The sequence below is a fragment of the Triticum aestivum genome, chromosome 4B (genome assembly GCF_018294505.1).
Source record: "Triticum aestivum cultivar Chinese Spring chromosome 4B, IWGSC CS RefSeq v2.1, whole genome shotgun sequence".
Classification (NCBI taxonomy): Eukaryota; Viridiplantae; Streptophyta; class Magnoliopsida; order Poales; family Poaceae; genus Triticum; species Triticum aestivum.
The window spans coordinates 45152060-45172835 of record NC_057804.1 but is presented as its reverse complement, the minus strand read 5'-3'; the positions used below and the strand labels follow the sequence as shown (position 1 = coordinate 45172835).

The 20776-nt window shown below is 46.5% G+C and overlaps 2 protein-coding genes across 2 annotated transcripts; one reads left to right on the top strand and one right to left on the bottom strand.

The window, feature by feature from the left end:
• The first annotated feature begins 299 nt into the window (after window positions 1–299).
• Window positions 300–5091, top strand: LOC123090906 (cyclase-associated protein 1). The gene is made up of 10 exons (XM_044512260.1): window positions 300–707; window positions 1024–1195; window positions 1284–1348; window positions 2505–2820; window positions 2910–3072; window positions 3737–3846; window positions 4061–4116; window positions 4220–4276; window positions 4413–4556; window positions 4679–5091. The coding sequence occupies exons 1-10, from the start codon at window positions 435–437 to the stop codon at window positions 4763–4765; spliced, it is 1443 nt and encodes a 480-aa protein (XP_044368195.1). The 5' UTR covers window positions 300–434; the 3' UTR covers window positions 4766–5091.
• A 4-nt stretch (window positions 5092–5095) lies between these two features.
• On the bottom strand, window positions 5096–7852 carry LOC123090907 (glucan endo-1,3-beta-glucosidase 7). The gene is made up of 3 exons (XM_044512261.1): window positions 7326–7852; window positions 5454–6496; window positions 5096–5352 (listed from the first exon to the last, which is right to left on the bottom strand). The coding sequence occupies exons 1-3, from the start codon at window positions 7408–7410 to the stop codon at window positions 5209–5211; spliced, it is 1272 nt and encodes a 423-aa protein (XP_044368196.1). The 5' UTR covers window positions 7411–7852; the 3' UTR covers window positions 5096–5208.
• Between the last annotated feature and the right edge of the window lie 12924 nt (window positions 7853–20776).

Here is a 20776-nt window from a genome sequence, read left to right as displayed (position 1 = left end):
AAAAGTTCACGTTTACAAGCGTGACGCAACACTGACTCCTTAGTGCCGACCTTTACCAGCTTGAGTATATTCCCTGACTGGTAGACTATGCTAATCTTCATTTGAGAAACTGCGAGTAGATCAAAATATACCATTATAAACTAAAAACATATGTGGTACTTTCATCTTGTTTTGCAAATTACAGTGCATGATTGAGCATGTGGTACTGTAATTTTGGGGAATTATCCAGTGCCGCAGCATCTCGCAATCCCATGTAGTATTTCCTGTCGCCACAGAAAAAAAGGAAAGCCGCTCGCGAAGCCGCAGAGTCCATCAAAACCGCAACCAGCTGGAGAAGCGGCGCCACAGAGACGCACTCTCGCTCGCACACCGCCGCACGGACGCGCACGACCGACCCCGGCGGCCCGATTCGTTCTCCCTCGCCTCGCCCCGCCATGGAGAAGGCGCTCGTCGAGCGGCTCGAGGCCGCGGTGGCGCGCCTCGAGGCCGTCGCCGCGTCCGGGGCCTCGGCAGCGCGCGACTTCGGGGGCGCCTCCGCGTCGTCGGATCCGGCGATCCTGGCCTACGACGACTTCGTCGCCGAGGCCTTCGGCCGCCTCAACGCCGCGGCCGAGAAGATAGGCGGGACGGTGCTCGAGGTCACCAACGTCCTCGCGGAGGCCTTCGCCGTCGCCAAGGACCTCCTCATCCTGGCCAAGCAGTACCCGGTACGGCGCTCTCTTCTCTCCCTGCCCCGATCTGCCGTTTACGTCTGCGCTCGGCCCTTAGATCTCCGGGTGTCCCCTTCGGTTTTGGGGCACTGGGGCATTGTTTGCGCGGAAATGGCCGATCGAGCCGAGATTTTGATTCTAGGTTAGGAGATGTAGGGTTTCGTTGATCGAGACGTCTGGGGCTGATGTCACTGTTGTAATGGCGTCCAGTATTGGATGCTGCGGCATAGTACAATGTTACCGTGCTTGATGGATCTGGAAAATTGTAACTGCAATTCTTACATCACTGAACTTTTTGCCCCCTGTTCTGCAGAAACCTGCATCAATGGCTAATGCGCAGGATTTCCTCAAGCCTCTACATGATACTATAGCGAAAGCAACTGCTATGACGGAAGGAAGGAGGCCCGACTATTTTAATCATATGAAGAGTGTTGCTGACAGTCTCGGCGCCCTGGCTTGGGTTGCATTCTTAGGGAAAGGCTGCGGTTAGTGAGATTGCTTCTTTGGCTTCGAGTCTGGTCAAGGTTATACATGTTTCGCGCCTGATTTGCTTTTATTCTTCCACCTTGCAAGGCATGAGTTTCCCAACAGCACATGTTGAAGAAAGCTGGCAGATGGCCGAGTTCTATAATAACAAGGTATGTGTCTTTTATATTCCATTTTCGACAGGCCTGGCGTAGTGGTGAACTACTCCCCACGTGTGCCAAGAGGTCCTGGGTTCGACGCGGCCTCTCTGCATTGCACTGTGCAGGGGTAAGGCTTGCCTCGTATAATCCCTCCCCAGACCCCACCTGGCGTGGGAGCTTCTAGCACCAGTTCTGTCCTTGCTCCACAATACCTGTGGCATTTATACCTACTGCCGTGGTTGAATTTATGAATAACAAAAAAGCCTGATAAGAATGCTTCGGTGCTATTTCTTTTTGGAAAGGTCCACTATAGATTAGTGAGATGCATCTGTAACACTTATGACTACCATCCTTTTTTATTCAAGCAAAACAACCCATTTAGCGTTTCTGGTTGTCACTACTAGATTATTCTTTCATTAAAATTTATTTTTACCATGTAATAGATGTATTTTATAAAACAAAAGCATTAGAAGACAACCTTGTGTTTTTTTAAAGTTATATTCATCCTGAAGAAATTGAACCCTATAAGCATCTAAAACAGTACATGCTACCTTGTATTTTTGGTCGCCAAATCAGGATTTTGTTGGGGTGGATGAGAAAGAGTGAAATGAGAGAATGAGCTTGTATCTTGCACAAGATAAAAGCTAAAGGACACACCAATTTTTTTAGATGCAGATGCAGCACAAGATGCATTGGAGAGCTGAGCTCACAAACCCGGTAAAAGGGGAATGGGGGATGTGCTGTGTGCATGAGTGACTGAGGAAGAGTGCCGAGGAAGGGACAAGGTTGACCTGTCAACATAATTCTGGAAGGGGACTGTCGGGATTATGAAGTTTTCGACAACTTATTTATTAGGTTCACATGAGTAAATAGGAATCCCCTTAAAAGGCCTAGAGTAGCATAAAGCTAATATTTATGTCTTTTTCCGAAACCTTTGATGAAGATTACATATTTGTCAATCCACACATGCTAATTCATAGTAATTGATCATTTTGGGTGAAACATTTACTTATGTTTTGCCTGAATTGTCTTGTGATTTTGATTAATTTTTGTAAGATGTCCTCTCGCAATGGTATTAGTGATCCAGCTGAAAATTTTCATTCTACTACGAAACCAGATGTGTATTTGTTGTTTTGTTCATGATGCATATACACTGTTTTTCTCTTAGATTCTTGTTGAGTACAAGAACAAAGACGCTGACCACGTTGAGTGGGCTAAAGCTTTGAAGGAGCTCTACATGCCTGGCTTGAGGGATTATATTAAGAAATATTATCCTCTTGGGCCTGTGTGGGGTCCTGCTGGATGTGCACCACCAAAGGCTGCTGCTCCAACATCAAAAGCCCCAGCGGCTAAGGGTCCTCCTCCACCTGCTGCACCATCGGCTCCTCTTTTTAGCACAGACAAATCTCCAAAATCTTCGCAGCCTAAGCAAGGAATGGCAGCTGTGTTTCAAGAGATCGGTGGGGGCAAAGATGTGACTTCAGGTAGATGATAGCACCTGCTTTGTCTATGACCAGAGATTTGTTTCCTTCTAGAATAACATACATATGAAGCCCTATTATTATTTTTACAGGGCTGCGAAAGGTTACTGATGACATGAAGGCTAAAAACCGTGCTGATAGAAGTGGTGTTGTGACCAGTAGTGCTGCTGCCCCTGCTCCTGCGAAGACTTCTCGTGCAGGAGCCTTTGCCTCCAAGACTGGAACCCCAAAACTGGAGCTTCAGATGGGTCGCAAGTGAGTGCTAAAAACGACATACTGTTATCTAGCGTCTATTATCTAGTACGTCATTACATGTTGTCACTGGTACGTTGTGGGTTTGTTTGTTGGTCTGCATCAATGCCAGACAGGCCCAACCATGTGGAATAGTTATAGAAACCTTGTGTTTGATTAGTTGCGCTAGAGAGCAGGCACAGAAATAGATGGACTTGCGCGTAGTTGAGAGGGAGCGAAAAACAGGATATGGATTTGTAATCCTGTTTAACTAATTGTTTAGATGAATGCTCGTGTTGAGGTCTGTGGCATAAATATAGATGAAAGAGTTTCAGAGAAAATGACTTCACATAAGACCAAGGGATAGTTAAATTCGTGTAAGAAAAAACACTCATCTCGTACTAACCGGAGATAATTAAATGCATTATCAAGAGAAATTATTGCAAAGAAAATTAAGGAAGCACATTGGATTAAGTTTGAATTGTGTATTTGAATAATGTAATTCCATCTGATATCGAAGAAGCTAACCTTCTTTCCTAATCTAAATTTCTTATTGGTTTGATAATTTACATATGTTGCTTGGTGGAGCTTGCACCATTTAATTAGTAGGATAATATTGTGGTTCTTTATAAATGAGCACATATTTCTTTACACTGATCTATTTTACATTTCCTCTGAAAAATGGCAGATGGGTGATCGAAAATCAAGTTGGTAGAAAGGACCTTGCTATTGATGAGTGTGATTCTAAACAGTCTATCTATGTGTTTGGATGCAAGGATTCCGTCCTTCAAGTAAATGGTACTCCCTCCGTCCACAATATAAGATGTTTTTGCAAGCTAAAACAGTTTGCTCCGTCCCACAATATAAGATATTTTTGCAAGCTAAAACAGTTTGCAAAAACGTATTATATTATGGGACGGAGGGAGTAACGCATACAAGTATATCTTTACTTCGGATATATTATGTTCTTCTGGAAGCTTTGGTGAATAGCAAATGCTAAACTTGTTTTCAGGTAAAGTAAACAATATCACCGTCGACAAATGCACCAAATTTGGAATTGTTTTCAAGGTCAGCAAAAACCATTCTGGGGCGTCAGCTAACTGATATTGCATTTCTTTTTGGGAATTAATATTGCATATGCCGAGGGTAATTTAGTTAACGTGTCATGCAGGATGTTGTAGCAGCTTTTGAGGTTGTCAACTGCAACGGCGTTGAGGTGCAATGTCAGGTACTCGATTGTTCTGTGAATTTGTGTCATCGGTCCAAAAGTGTAACTTTTGTTTGTATGCTGGTCAAATCTTTTGAACTTGGCATGCTTCTAGTGCCGTGAAGGACTGAAGTCATCATCACCTCTTTACCTGTAGGGCAACGCGCCGACAATATCAATCGACAACACAGCTGGGTGTCAGTTATACTTGAACAAAGAGTCACTGGGCGCTTCCATTACTTCGGCTAAATCCAGTGAAATGAATGTATTGGTTCCTAGCGACGAGACTGATGGCGACTGGGTAAGATGCGATCTTTATTTTTGCACCGTGTGAATTCCTCTTCTGTACTACGGAATAAGGCTGGGGTATCTACACATAAGCTACAGGCCTAAACCTAACCTTGTGTGGTTCTTATGCTGCAGGTGGAGCATCCATTGCCGCAGCAGTACATCCATCTTTTCGAGGACGGGCAGTTCACCACATCCCCAGTTTCTCATTCCGGCGCATAAATAAATCCGATGATATCTTCCTTTTTTGTGTGTGTGTGTGGCTGTTTGTTTGTTCGATGCTGCCTTTGCATTGTTCTTTTTTCTTCTAAGATGGTGGTGTGCTGAGAGTTGTTGTAGCTCTTGTTCGGTTGTTGACTTCTTCTGAAGCCCATTGTTTTGCCTGCAGATTGTTGTTTCTGTTGCATTGCCCAGTGTATGTTTTCCTTGCACTTGCTTGGTATCTTTGTTATTTGTACGCCAACAAAATACTTATGTATGCTTCGGCTGATCATCTGATCATTCTTTTTATGATATGATGACTGTCAGTGTGTCCATACGCCAACAAATACATTTGTTCACACCGTATCTGAGTTGCACTATTGACAATGCAAAACCACATAACAGAAGAACACAAGTTGCTTGCGTCAACACACACTCCAGAGATTGCAGACATAAATGGAAGGTCAGACCAACAGAGACATGAACAAGAAACAAGCAAACACATGGAGCGCCGGCACGGCGCGAGGCGATTCAGCAGCACTACGAGCATGACGAGGCGGCGACGTCGCCGCTGCCGACGCGCTTGGCTGTGGCTGCACCGGCGTCACCTGCACCAACAGAAGCGAGACGAGAGCTCCACCGTAAGTTCACAGTCGAAACTTCGGAAGCAAACAAGAGCCAAGGGCAGAGTGATGGATGGGTGACCCACCTGCGGTATCGCCGGCGGGGGGCTCGCCGGCCGCAAGGTCGGTGCCGGCGCCGGCGCCAGGCCCGCGGTGCCGTTCCTCATCAGCCCCGTCGGGTACGTCTCGGTGAGCGTGGTCTGGAACAGCCCGAAGGACTTCTCCGACGCCTTCCCGGGCTTGAGGTCCTCGTCGTACACGGCGAAGAGGTAGGTGTCGACGGACTTGCCGGGCATCCGCGGCGTGCCGACCATGGACCGGAGGTGGGAGACGAGGTTGGAGACGAAGGCGCGCGCGTTCTCCACGGAGGCGCCGGCCTCGTCGGCGCCGCCGCTGTGCGGCCACCCGGTCTCGGCCACCACCACCTCCACGTCCTTGTACCCCTTGGCGTCCAGCGCGGCGCGCACGGCGTCCACCTGCGCGTCGAACATGCTGGTGTAGGTGAGCCCGGACCCGGCGTCCGGCCGCCCGGCGTTGGGCTGGAAGAGGCAGAAGGCCAGCGTGTCCGGCCGCGGGTCGTCCTGGTACGCGAAGTAGGGGTACGGGTTCACCAGGAACGGCGAGCCGGTCTTGCTGAGGAAGGCCAGCAGCGGGTCCAACGCGGCGGACAGCTCCGGCTTGAACGCGCCGGAGGACGGCGGGTCCGACGACGCCAGCACGTCCATGGCGTTCACGGTGGACACCTTGATGCCGGAGTTGGCCGGCAGCGCGTCGTAGATGTTCTGCAGCGCCGGGACCAGCTGCGAGATGAGCGCGGCGTCGCCCGAGTAGAGCACCTCGTTGCCGACGGAGATGCCGTTGACGGCGGGCGACGAGGAGGACGGGAGGTGCGCGGCGACCCAGGCGGCCGCGGCCGACGGCGAGGACGCGAAGGAGGGGATGTCGGCGTTGGCGGCGCCGAGGAGCAGGGAGATGCTGGTCCCGGCGAAGGCGGCCACCACGGCTGGGTCGGTCCTGTAGAGGCGCACCTTGCCGATGGTGGTGGACTTGAGGAGCCGCGCCGTCGACGCCGGCGGCGGCAGGTTGTCGGCGATGTCGCCGTAGTTGATGCCGATGAAGGACTGCGGCGCTGCGACACGTGCCACAGCGTTAACGGCATGCTAAGTATAGTTTTTTTTTGAGGGTATGCTAAGTATAGTTGGCAAAATGCAGTACGGTTACCGCACAGTAAATAAACTTGTGAAGAGCACGAGAAATCCTGCGGACTTCAAATGGCTAGACTTGGAGAACAAACTGTGTCAGGTCGGTACAGCGCTAGTACAAGTCACCCTCACAACGACACGACGAGCGAGTACGTACGATTTTATCACGAGTGCGCGTGCATGATTGCAACTTGTTTCCCTATATATATGTTGCACGGTTGAGAGCGCAGACACCGTTGTTTTCTTCCACAGATGTAAGTAGGTTCACTTCATTGTCACCCACATTCTGTCCCGGGCTAAAAACGGAACCATGTCGACACGAAGAGGACGGTTGAAGAACCAACACCACTTTCGGCTGAAGAACCTACGTGAAAGAGACGCCAGTTACTAGTACTTAGTTACCCTGTGATTTGAATTCTACTCCAGGATTCTGTTTCAAAAAAAAAAAAAAGACAATCTATTCCAGGAAGAAGAAGAAAAGGTACACTTGGATTTATTTATTTATTTATCTCCTTGGGGCTATGATGATGTTCCAGTGGCAGGGAGGAAGTAAGGAATCAAATATCTGGACATGTGCTCGACTGGCTCAAATCTCAAAAGAGCGTACAGTACTAATGATAAAAGAAAGCGAGAAGAAGCTTCCAAAGTCCAGACACCTCAACGGCGAGAAGCCGAGAACAGAACCGAATTCAGATTAGCCGAAGAAGAAAGCAAAGAACCGGATGCAGGCGTAACCGACGGAGCCGAAGACCATACCAGCATACGGGACATGGACGAGCAGCAAGAGCCCCAGGAGGAGGAGAGCAGCAAGCAGAGGCTGCGGCATGCTCGGCCCTGCCATCGCCGCTCCGGCCGTGTGGTCGATCGAGCTCTTCTTGTCCCTTGTGCCCGCTTCCTCGTACCTTGTGGCCGCGCACTCACTCGCTTGGCTAGTTGGCTTCCCTCCCACCGGCTGAAGAAGGCTGCTGGTTTAACTAGTGGTGGTGTGGGTGGCACTAGTGCTCGGCTCCGACCCCGGACCGGATGATGATGTGAGTTGAGCTGATGAGTTGCTTAGCGAGGAGGAGAAAGGAAGGGAGACGCGGTGCGGGTGGGCTCTCTCGCTCTCTCTTTCTCGCCGCGCGCGCTCTTGGATCAATAATAAGGCTGGAAAGAGAGAGAGGGAGGGGAGAAAGAGGGAGCAAGCAAAGCGGAAAGCCCCTCTCCCCGGCCGGCCCGCTCCTCCCTCACTCTGCTGCAAAAGAGAAAGGAAAGCTTCCAGACGGCCAAGGAAGGAAGAAAGGAGGCGAGCCGCCTGATTTGAACCACCCTAGTGGCGAGTGGGTGAGGTGGCCCAGGGGCGGTGCGGGGATCCGACGGCCAGGGTTGCTGCGTGGGTGGGATCATCAGGGATTCGGCTCAGGATCGAGGTGGGCGCGGTGCCCGTACGTGGTGATCTATCTACCTGGATGCGACCAACTCCTTGTCCTGTCCTGTGTTGTCCATAGTTTAAAAAACCGAACCAGTAATCAAACCGGCAAGACTATCGGTTCAGGTTTTTATCAGTTGGACCGTCGGTTCACCGGTTTGATTGTCGATTTTTCTAAGAATACAATAATATATAGTTTATCAATAAATACATCAATAAATAGATGGAATAATATATAGTTTATCAATAAATACATCAATCAATAGATAGAATAATATATATTTATATCGAGAGATAAAGCTCCCAATAGACCGAAACCCTACCAAAAAGTTTTTTTCCTTTACCGATTCTACCATCAGCTTGTACGCATAAAAACAAGTCAGGGTCTTTTCTGGAATCAACATCAAACCTTCGGTTTTCTATGAACCGCCCGGTTCATTAGGGTTTTCAAAAACCTTTGACCAAGTTTTTCCGATTCGATTGCGGGACGGTCTTCTACGCTTAAAAAACCACTGGGATCGCTGGTTTCAGTTTTTTCCGGTCCGACCGCCGGTCATATTTGATAGACATCACCTACATAAAAAGGCATCTAGGTGTTATCCTACATACCGGATCCGATCCCAAGCTACACCCCTGCCAAGTAGATCGAACTATCTCCTGGAACCCTTGCATCCTTACCCAATGATTCTCGAACCGAAAAGCGTGGGAGTGTCTGAATGATACATCACAATTTAGCAGCAATGGGCAATGATCTGACATCTCTGATGAAAGGGCTTGCAGCAAGCAGTTTGGCATCATGCCCACCACTCATCATTGATCACCACACGGTCAAGTTTTACAAAAGTAGCACTCCTCTGCTCGTTGCACCATGTGTAGCGCCGCCCGTGTAGGTATACGCCTTTGACTTACATTTCTTTATTCTAATTACATCGCAAGTAAAATAGAATTTAATTTTTCTACATATGTGAAATTTAACTTGCATTATGTTTATATATACAACAAGTAAATTTTTAAAAACCCGTGGCAACGCACGGATATTCTACCGGTAAACCATGGTGTTACCGTGTACCCTCCCTGATCCCCGCCGATCGTACCTGCCGCCGGGCGGCCGGCGTGTAGTCAGTGGCGTGACGCACGGGCGTGCATACCGGACGCACGCCAATGGACAACGGGTGATACAGGTCCGGACGCCAAAGTGCATGATGAATGTGCTACGAAATCGACATTTTAGCTGTTTATTTTGGCACTAGGGAGGTTCGCGCGACACGCCCAGGCGCATCCCGTCGACGAGCCGACATGCACGCGGCATTCGTCTCCGGAGACACGGATTTGTCCACATAGGCAGACTGTTAGATCGGGACCGATGATAATAATAATGGCGACCACCACGCGGCAGGTCGACACCTGGTCTCAGTTATGACGAAGGCGCCGATACGAGGCGTGAAGAGGTTTGATTGATTGATTGATCTGTGAGGTTTTCGTTTAGTAGATAAAGTTGTGATCAGTGAGGAGGTGACGCAAGATGCAACTCCTGCCCATTTGGTTTCTCCAGCTTCGTTGCCACGAGTCACACCGGAGCGCCTTTTTGTCGTCATCACGCACAATCTCACCATTATTGTGAGGTTCAGAGTTAACTATGGACCGAGCAGAAACAGAAATTTCAGATAGAAAGTATAGCTAAATTTGACGGGAGAGTTCTAGGGTTCTAGCCAGTCTTGCATATATGAGGGCAGCCGGAACACGACGGATACAGTTTTATAAAGTACAAGCAATGGTGGCTTACAACCCAAATCCTTGGCTCTTTTTTTTGTTGAAACAATTTACCATTTTCATTCATAAGAAAGAAGTTTTAAACATATACCCCCAAAGAGGAAGAAAAAAAGACACTCTCCCGGCATTACATTAATCAAGTGTTTCGCGTCCACTAACAATCAGTGATGGGCTTCCCCCTTGATCTTCCTAACAACCACCGTTGTTGGGGTGGAGGTGTTATAGAAAACTCTTATATCGCGTTCCTTCCAAATCTCCCACGATACTAGTATCATCAACAAAGTGACAGCCAGACTTGGCTATTGCCCAAATCATTGTAGAGAAATGAAAGGAGACCGAGCCACTTGACCATTGTAGCAAAACTTGGCAAGGTTATTGTCCCCAATAGTCACTCTAATGGCAGCAGCCCGTGATCTACATAGATCACATGCCTCGGAAGAGCATGAAGTTCCTAGGCTAAGCAGCCCTCGGTGGGTGTGAGTTTGTGCAAACTTCTCAAGGTTAAGAACACCTAGCCTACCGTAGTGCTTGGCCTTGCACCGCACACTATCTCTCAAAGTCTAGGCGCTTTTCTTCTAGTACTAAGGCTCTTTATTTTGGCGGTGTATATGATACCTGGCCCCTGGAGGGAGGCGTAAGAAATTTATAAATTTAACCCTTAATCCCAGACTCCTAATGTTATATTTGGTTATTTACGAAAATCTCCTTTTGGGGAGAATGGTGGATTGTTAGTGTCGATGATTTAGAAGATACAATTGGTGAACATGTATGGTTCACCTTCATTTGCCTTGTTGGACCTTGTCGCAACCCGCCCAAAGTTATGCATTGCCGCATTCCGTCAGTTTTATTCTTCACTTCAACCGGCAAGTCAACGACATGAGATGATAGATGGCAATCGTCGTGAGCATGGACTTGACAAGAACAATGCGACCCAGATTTGCCACATGCTTGCCTTGCCAAGGTGCTAGCTTGTCCATAATCCTGTCTTTGAGGAACTAGAAATGACCTATTTTTAGTCTAGTGACCAAACGAGGCATCCCGAAATATCTCATCGAAAATGTGGTCCTGGTTGCGGGGATGGAGTGAAGGACATCATCGAAGTCAACATTATCACATCCAATAGGCTCCACAAGACTCTTGGCACAATTGGCTACAAGATCGGTGACCCATAAAATGAGTTTAGCGTGGAGCTCAATAACAGTATGTCTTATCTTACTAGGGCGACGAAGATAGTTGCATCAACGGTATAGAGCGAAGCATGGATAGTCGTCGAACGACCATGGATAGGATGGACAAGGCCTTGTGCAGTAGCTTCGATGAGGATATGATGTAGAGGGTCAAGGACAAGCACAAACAGCAACAGGAAGAATGGGCCCCTTGCCGGAGACCACAACCATGCCTATATGGGTCTATAGTAGTCCCATGAGGAGTACTCTCGAAGAGGCCGAAGGAAGGAGAGGACAAACGCACTCGTTGAATCTACTTGGGAAGCCATGATGCGGTGACCAATCCAACAAATAGTCCCACATCGTCGAATCGAAGGCTTTGCGAATGTCAAAGCTATAGCCATTGCAGAAGGAAAAAGGTAAGTATAGGCCTTGTGCAGTGATCGTTGTCGGATTACGAACATAATGCTTGAAGGAGTAAGGGCCGCTCGTGTTGGTTTTGATCTGACGGCTTAAACAGGCAGTTAGATCTATTAGTTTAAGAAAAAAAGGGAAGATAACGTTAATGAAAAAGGCCCCACGCACCAACGTACGTGGGCTTTTTATCCCAACTAAGGCGCCCTGATCGGGGGCACCCAAACCAACTGATGGTTTAGGTCCCCTGTCGCCAGCGCTAGATAAAAGGGGGAACGGGAGAGGGTTGGCAGCCTGCGCGATCACAATTCTCATACGGTTTCACTCCCCTCCCGATATTCTCTCACCCCATCCGATCAGGGGGAGTGCTGCAGCAACGGGAAGACCTACTCCAGCCGCCGCTATCGTCCCCCGGCAGTGCCGGTGGCGTCCTGAGGGCATCAGGACATTGAGGAGGACTTCTACCTCAACTACATCACCCCTGCATCACGCCTGCATCGAGCAGGCGATCATGTTTACTGCCGTGACATGTAATGATCCCCATGGCATCCCAGAGATGCATAATTATTCCAACAATGGTATCAGTCGCCAATTTTGATTGCAATAGGTCCCTATATTATTGATCTGTAGATCAACATCAAGTTTAGATCAAGTCAGGTTTAGGGTTTTATGATCAAGATTGAAAGTTTTAGCCCCATGCTCATGCTATTGTTTGATGTTCATGCCAATTGACATCTGCAAATAATTATGTGATATCCTAAAGCTCATGGTTCTGTCACGGTTGATAAGAATCAATCATGTTTAAGTACCGTTTCTTCTTTTTTGATAAGCACATTAGAAGGCAGAGGTCTAAACAGTATACAAACAGTAGACTCCCCACATCAAGAACCCTAGAAAAAAAATCCCCAATTTGAAAGAACCCTAATTATGAAATTAGGACAGTTTTCACCAAATCAAGCACTGATGTACACGAATTGGAGAAGAATGGGGAGAATCCTCACCTAACGCGCCGCGTACTTGCCTCTTCCCTTTGGGGCCCGTGCAGCACCCACCGTTGCGCGAGGGCGAAGACGTCGCGACGCCACCGTCCTCGGGACGGTGCGCGGAACGCAGTTGAGCCGCCGCCGCTTCTGCCCGAATGTACGCGCCCTTGTCTTGGCCGACGCCGAGCAAGTCGCCGTCGCTCCTCATGCCGTGGTGGCCGGCGTACCTCCTCCCTCCTTGATGCGCCATGTGCACGAACGCCGGGGCAACGTTCGACGGGGGAGCGGCGAGCGCGCGGGATTCATCCTGCTGCATGCTCATCCGGCGAGCGCAGCCGGCGCGCCGCCATGGTCGGCGCGCCTTGAGCCGCCGTGGTGTCGCCGCTCTCTTCGCGAGCGTGAGATGCGGGGGTCGGGCAACTGCACTAGGGTTACGGGATCGGGTGGCTGTTTTTGTTCCGATCGGTAGTTATATAGACCGTCCGATTCAATCGAGCGGCTCACAGCGACGCGGAGCACTGGCTCGGGCCTTCGGGCATTAATGAGCCATTTTCGGCCATGGGCTTCATCCCAGGTTGCCTTAGCCCAGCGCATTTTTTTCTCTTTACGTTTTTTGCTGCTTGGTTGGGCCGTTGAATAACTTTGGGGTATTTCGGGCCAAAATCACTGTGGCGTTTTTTCTGTTCTTTTTCCAGTGCGAATAAGTTAATAAATATTATGTTTTGCACTGTTTAAACCAGAAAATGCATAAAAATATAATAAGCACATTGTTATTCTGGGTAAAATTGAACCAACGAGATATTTTATTCAGGATTTATTATGTGTTTTTGGATGATGAACTTTTTTAGACATCAAATAATGATAATGTTTTTTATGTTGATCTTTAAATTGAGAATGAAATGATTCTAATTTTAGTTTGGACCAACGTTGTTTTATTATTATGAGTCATCCCCTATGATATTTTAATTCCATGTTTTTTCTGCCCAACGGTGTTTTGACATGGAGTTGAAATTAAATACTTGGCATGTTTGTTTATTTACCAACGTAAATTTATAATCATGCAAGTTTACTTATGAATTTTTATGATGATGTCAGATTCCGCTCCATTCCAGTCTGACACGATCGAACCACTTAGGGGGAGTAACTTCCCTTGTTGGAAGTCCCACGTCGAATTATGTTTGGGTTGTATTGAGTTTGACTATGCCTTGAGGGAAGAAAAACCTGTGGCACATGTGGCAGGTGCTACAGGGTATGCAAAACTCAAGAAGGACTATGATATTAAGATGGAAAAGTGGAATAAGTCCAACCATATTGCGCTTCTCATCATGAAAGCGGCAATATCGCAGGACATTTCTGAAGCACTCCCTAAGAAAGACACTGCTAAAGAATTCCTCACTGAAATGGAGGAGCAATTTAAAGGCTCCGACAAAGTGTATGCTCATGAGATTTTTGCTAAGCTTCTTCAGAAATACACTATTAACGGAAACGTTAGGCAACACATATTGAGGGTGGTAAATGCTTACACCAAACTTAAGGCTTTGGAGTGTTCTTTAAGTGAAGCCCTTCTTGTCATAATTATTCTTGAGTCTCTTCCAGAAGAGTTTGAACAATCTAAGGTCAACTATAACTCTCTAAAGGAAAATGGCAACTCTCTGAGATGACCGCAAGCACTACAAAAAAAAAAGACACATCCGTGACATTTTGGGTTGAACGAATTTTTTTCCTGTCATACATATGACACTTCTATGACGATAATTGTGACAAAACCCGGTATCATCATAGATGTGGTGGGCTCCTACTTATATTACAAAAAATCATGACAGAAAATGGGCTTTTCGTCCTGGGCGGGCCGGAGACGCACCTGCATGACATTCTTTGGGCCGTCCATGACGAAAAAAATCATGATAGTGTTGGGGAACGTAGCAGAAATTCAAAAATTTTCCTACGTATCACCAAGATCTATCTATGGAGAGACCAGCAACGAGTAGAAAGGAGAGTGCATCTACATACCCTTGTAGATCGCTAAGCGGAAGCATTCAAGTGAACGGGGTTGATGGAGTCGTACTCGTCGTGATTCAGATCACCGATGATCCTAGTGCCGAACGGACGGCACCTCCGCGTTCAACACACGTACAGCTCGACGATGTCTCCCACGCCTTGATCCAGCAAGGAGAGAGGGAGAGGTTGAGGAAGACTCCATCCAGCAGCAGCACAACGGCGTGGTGGTGATGGAGGAGCGTGGCAATCCTGCAGGGCTTCGCCAAGCACCTACGGGAGAGGAGGAGGTGTCACGGGAGGGAGGGAGGCGCCAAGGGCTCAGGTATGGATGCCCTCCTCCCCTCCACTATATATAGGGGCAGGGGAGAGGGGGGAGGCGCAGCCTTGCCCCTTCCTCCAAGGAAGGGGTGCGGCTAAGAGGGGGGGAGGAGTCCATCCTCCCCAAGGCACCTCGGAGGTGCCTTCCCCCTTTAGGACTCTCCCCTTTTTCCTATATCTTGGCGCATGGGCCTCTAGGGGCTGGTGCCCTTGGCCCATGTAGGCCAAGGCGCACCCCCTACAGCCCATGTGGCCCCCGGGGCAGGTGGCCCCACCCGGTGGGCCCCCGGGACCCTTCCGGTGGTCCCGGTACAATACCGATGACCCCGAAACTTGTCCCGATGGCCGAAACAGGACTTCCTATATATAAATCTTTACCTCCGGACCATTCCGGAACTCCTCGTGACGTCCGGGATCTCATCCGGGACTCCGAACAACATTCGGTAACCACATACAAGCTTCCTTTATAACCCTAGCGTCATCGAACCTTAAGTGTGTAGACCCTACGGGTTCGGGAGACATGCAGACATGACCGAGATGTTCTCCGGTCAATAACCAACAGCGGGATCTGGATACCCATGTTGGCTCCCACATGTTCCACGATGATCTCATCGGATGAACCACGATGTCAAGGACTCAATCGATCCCGTATACAATTCCCTTTGTCTAGCGGTATGGTACTTGCCCGAGATTCGATCGTCGGTATACCGATACCTTGTTCAATCTCGTTACCGGCAAGTCTCTTTACTCGTTCCGTAACACATCATCCCGTGATCAACCCCTTGGTCACATTGTGCACATTATGATGATGTCCTACCGAGTGGGCCCAGAGATACCTCTCCGTTTACACGGAGTGACAAATCCCAATCTCGATTCGTGCCAACCCAACAGACACTTTCAGAGATACCCGTAGTGTACCTTTATAGCCACCCAGTTACGTTGTGACGTTTGGCACACCCAAAGCACTCCTACGGTATCCGGGAGTTGCACAATCTCATGGTCTAAGGAAATGATACTTGACATTAGAAAAGCTTTAGCATACGAACTACATGATCTTGTGCTAGGCTTAGGATTGGGTCTTGTCCATCACATCATTCTCCTAATGATGTGATCCCGTTATCAACGACATCCAATGTCCATGGTCAGGAAACCGTAACCATCTATTGATTAACGAGCTAGTCAACTAGAGGCTTACTAGGGACATGGTGTTGTCTATGTATCCACACATGTATCTGAGTTTCCTATCAATACAATTCTAGCATGGATAATAAACGATTATCATGAACAAGGAAATATAATAATAATCAATTTATTATTGCCTCTAGGGCATATTTCCAACAGTCTCCCACTTGCACTAGAGTCAATAATCTAGTTCACATCGATATGTGATTAACACTCAAGGTCACATCCCCATGTGACTAACACCCAAAGAGTTTACTAGAGTCAATAATCTAGTTCACATTTACCATGTGATTAACACTCGATGAGTTCTGGGTTTGATCATGTTATGCTTGTGAGAGAGGTTATAGTCAACGGGTCTGAACCTTTCAGATCCGTGTGTGCTTTACAAATCTCTATGTCATCTCCTAGATGCAGCTACCACGTTCTATTTGGAGCTATTCCAAATAACTGTTCTACTTGGAGCTATTCTAAATTGTTGCTCCATTATACGTATCCGGTATCTCTACTCAGAGCTATCCGGATAGGTGTTAAGCTTGCATCGACGTAACCCTTTACGACGAACTCTTTACCACCTCCATAATCGAGAAAATTCCTTAGTCCACTAGTTACTAAGGATAACTTTGACCGCTGTCCTGTGATCCATTCTTGGATCACTCTTGTACCCCTTGACTGACTCATGGTAAAGCACACTTCAGGTGCGGTACACAGCATAGCATACTGTAGAGCCTATGTCTTAAGCATAGGGGACGACCTTCGTTCCTTTCTCTCTATTCTGCCATGGTCGAGCTTTAAGTCTTAACTTCATACCTTACAACTCAGGCAAGAACTCCTTCTTTGACTGATCCATCTTGAACACCTTCAAGATCACGTCAAGGCATGTGCTCATTTGAAAGTACTATTAAGCGTTTTGATCTATCCTTATAGATCTTGATGCTCAATGTTCAAGTAGCTTAATCCAGGTTTTCCATTGAAAACACTTTCCAAATAACCCTATATGCTTTCCAGAAATTCTACGTCATTTCTGATCATTAATATGTCAACAACATATACTCATCAGAAATTCTATAGTGCTCCCACTCACTTCTTTGGAAATACAAGTTTCTCATAAACTTTGTATACACCCAAAATCTTTGATCATCATCAAAGCATACATTCCAACTCCGAGATGCTCACTCCAGTCCTCAGAAGGATTGCTGGAGCTTTGCATACTTATTAGCATATTTCAGGATAGACAAAACCTTCCGGTTGTATCACATACAACCTTTCCTCAAGAATCGTCGAGGAAACAATGTTTTGACATCCTATCTGCAAGATTTCATAAATAATGCAGTAATTGCTAATATAATTCCAACAGACTCTTAGCATCGCTACGAGTGAGAAAGTCTCATCGTAGTCAACTCCTTGAACTTGTCGAAAAACATCTTAACGACAAGTCGAGCTTTCTCAATGGTGACACTTACCATCATTGTCTGTCTTCCTTTCAAAATCCATATGTACCTAACAGCCTTACGACCATCAAGTAGTTCTTCCAAAGTCTACACTTTGTTTTCATACATGGATCCTCTCTCGGATTTTATGGCTTCTAACCATTTATCGGAATCCGGGCCCACCATCGCTTCTCCATAGCTCGTAGGTTCATTGTTGTCTAGCAACATGACTTCCAAGACAGGATTACGTACCACTCTGAAGTAGTACGCATCCTTGTCATCCCTACGAGGTTTGGTAGTGACTTGATCCGAAGTTTCATGATCACTATCATAAGCTTCCACTTCAATTGGTGTAGGTGCCACAGGAACAACTTCCTGTGCCCTGCTACACACTTGTTGAAGTGACGGTTCAATAACCTCATCAAGTCTCCACCATCCTCCCACTCAATTCTTTCGAGAGAAACTTTTCCTCGAGAAAGGACCCGATTCTAGAAACAATCCATATTGCTTTCGGATCTGAATTAGGAGGTATACCCAACTGTTTTGGGTGTCCTATGAAGATGCATTTTATCCGCTTTGGGTTCGAGCTTATCAACCTGAAACTTTTTCACATAAGCGTCGCAGCCCCAAACTTTTAAGAAACGACAACTTAGGTTTCTCTAAACCATAGTTCATACGGTGTCGTCTCAACGAAATTATGTGGTGCCCTATTTAAAGTGAATGTGGTTGTCTCTAATGCCTAACCCATGAACGATAGTGGTAACTCGATAAGAGACATCATGGTATGCACCATATCCAATAGGGTGCAACTATGACGTTTGGACACACCATCACACTATGGTGTTCCAGGCTGTATCAGTTGTGAAACAATTTCCACAATGTCTTAATTCTGTGCCAAACTCGTGATTCAGATATTCATCTCTATGATCATATCATAGATCTTTTATCCTCTTGTCACGACGATCTTTCAACTTCACACTGAAATTACTTGAACCTTTCAATAATTCAGACTCGTGATTCATCAAGTAAATATACTCAACATCTACTCGAATCATCTGTGAAGTAAGAACATAACGATATTCACTGCATGCCTCAGCACTCATTGGACTGCACACATCAAAATGTATTACTTCCAACAAGTTGCTATCTTGTTCCATCTTACTGAAAACGAGGCTTTTCAGTCATCTTGCCCATGTGGTATGATTTGCATGTCCCAAGTGATTCAAAATCAAGTGAGTCAAAACGGTCCATTTGCATGGAGTTTCTTCATGCATATACACCAATAGACATGGTTCGCATGTCTCAAACTTTTCAAAAACGAGTGAGCCCAAAGATCCATCAATATGGAGCTTCTTCATGCGTTTTATACCGATATGACTTACGTGGCAGTGCCACAAGTAGGTGGTACTATCATTACTATCTTTTGGCATGAACATGTGTATCACTACGATCGAGATTTAATAAACCATTCATTTTAGGTGTAAGACCATTGAAGGTATTATTCAAATAAACAGAGTAACCATTATTCTCCTTAAATGAATAACCGTATTGCGATAGACGTAATCCAATCATGTCTATGCTCAACGCAAACACCAAATAACAATTATTTAGGTTTAACACCAATCTCTTTGGTAGAGGGAGCGTGCGATGCTTGATCATATCAAGCTTGGAAAAACTTCCAACACATATCGTCAGCTCACCTTTAGCTAGTCTCCGTTTATTCCGTAGCCTTTTGTTTCGAGTTACTAACACTTAGCAACCGAACCGGTATCTAATACCCTGGTGCTACTAGGAGTACTAGCAAAGTACACATTAACACAATGTATATCCAATATACTTCTATCGACCTTGCCAGCCTTCTTATCTACCAAGTATCTAGGGTAATTCTGCTCTAGTGGTTGTTCCCCTTATTACAGAAGCACTTAGTCTCGGGTTTGGGTTTTACCTTGGGTTTCTTCACTAGAGCAGCAGCTGATTTGCCGTTTCATGAAGTATCCCTTCTTGCCCTTGCCCTTCTTGAAACTAGTGGTTTCACCAACCATCAACAATTGATGCTCCTTCTTGATTTCTACTTTCGCGGTGTCAAACATCGCGAATACCTCAAGGATCATCATATCTATCCCTGATATGTTATAGTTCATCACGAAGCTCTAACAGCTTGGTGGCAATGACTTTGGAGAACCATCACTGTCTTATCTGGAAGATCAACTCCCACTCGATTCAAATGATTGTTGTACTCAGACAATCTGAGCACAAGCTCAACAATTGAGCTTTTCTCCTTAGTTTGCAGGTTAAGAAAGTCATCGGAGGTCTTATACCTCTTGACATGGGCACGAGCCTGAAATCCCAATTTCAGCCCTCAAAACATCTCATATGTTTCGCGATGTTTCAAAAACGTCTTTGGTGCCTCAACTCTAAACCGTTTAACTGAACTATCACGTAGTTATCAAAACGTGTATGTCCGATGTTCGCAACATCCACAGACGACGTTTGGGGTTCAGCACACTGAGCGGTGCATTAAGGACATAAGCTTTCTACTGTCCGCATAATCGCTACTATCAACTTTCAACTAATTTTCTCTAGGAACATATCTAAACAGTAGAACTATAGCGTGAGCTACGACATAATTTGCAAAAACCTTTTGACTATGTTCAGGATAATTAAGTTCATCTTATGAACTCCCACTCAGATAGACATCCCTCTAGTCATCTAAGTGATTACATGATCCGAGTCAAACTAGGCCGTGTCCGATCATCACGTGAGACGGACTAGTCATCATCGGTGAACATCTTCATGTTGATCGTATCTTCTATACGACTCATGTTCGACCTTTCGGTCTCCGTGTTCCGAGGCCATGTCTGTACATGCTAGGCTCGTCAAGTTAACCCTAAGTGTTTCGCGTGTGTAAATCTGTCTTACACCCGTTGTATGTGAACGTTAGAATCTAACACCCGATCATCACGTGGTGCTTCGAAACACGAACTGTCGCAACGGTGCACAGTTAGGGGAGAACACTTCTTGAAATTGTTGTAAGGGATCATCTTATTTACTACCGTCGTTCTAAGCAAATAAGATGTATAAACATGATAAACATCACATGCAATCAAATAGTGACATGATATGGCCATCATCACTTTGCTCCTTTTGATCTCCATCTTCGGGGCTCCATGATCATCATCGTCACCGGCATGACACCATGATCTCCATCATCATGATCTCCATCATCGTGTCTTCATGAAGTTGCCTCGCCAACTATTACTTCTACTACTATGGCTAACGGTTAGCAATAAAGTAAAGTAATTACATGACGTTTAAGTTGACACGCAGGTCACAAATAAATAAAGACAACTCCTATGGCTCCTGCCGGTTGTCATACTCATCGACATGCAAGTCGTGATTCCTATTACAAGAACATGATCAATCTCATACATCACATATATCATTCATCACATCCTTTTTGGCCATATCACATCACATAGCATACCCTGCAAAAACAAGTTAGACGTCCTCTAATTGTTGTTTGCATGTTTTACGTGGCTGC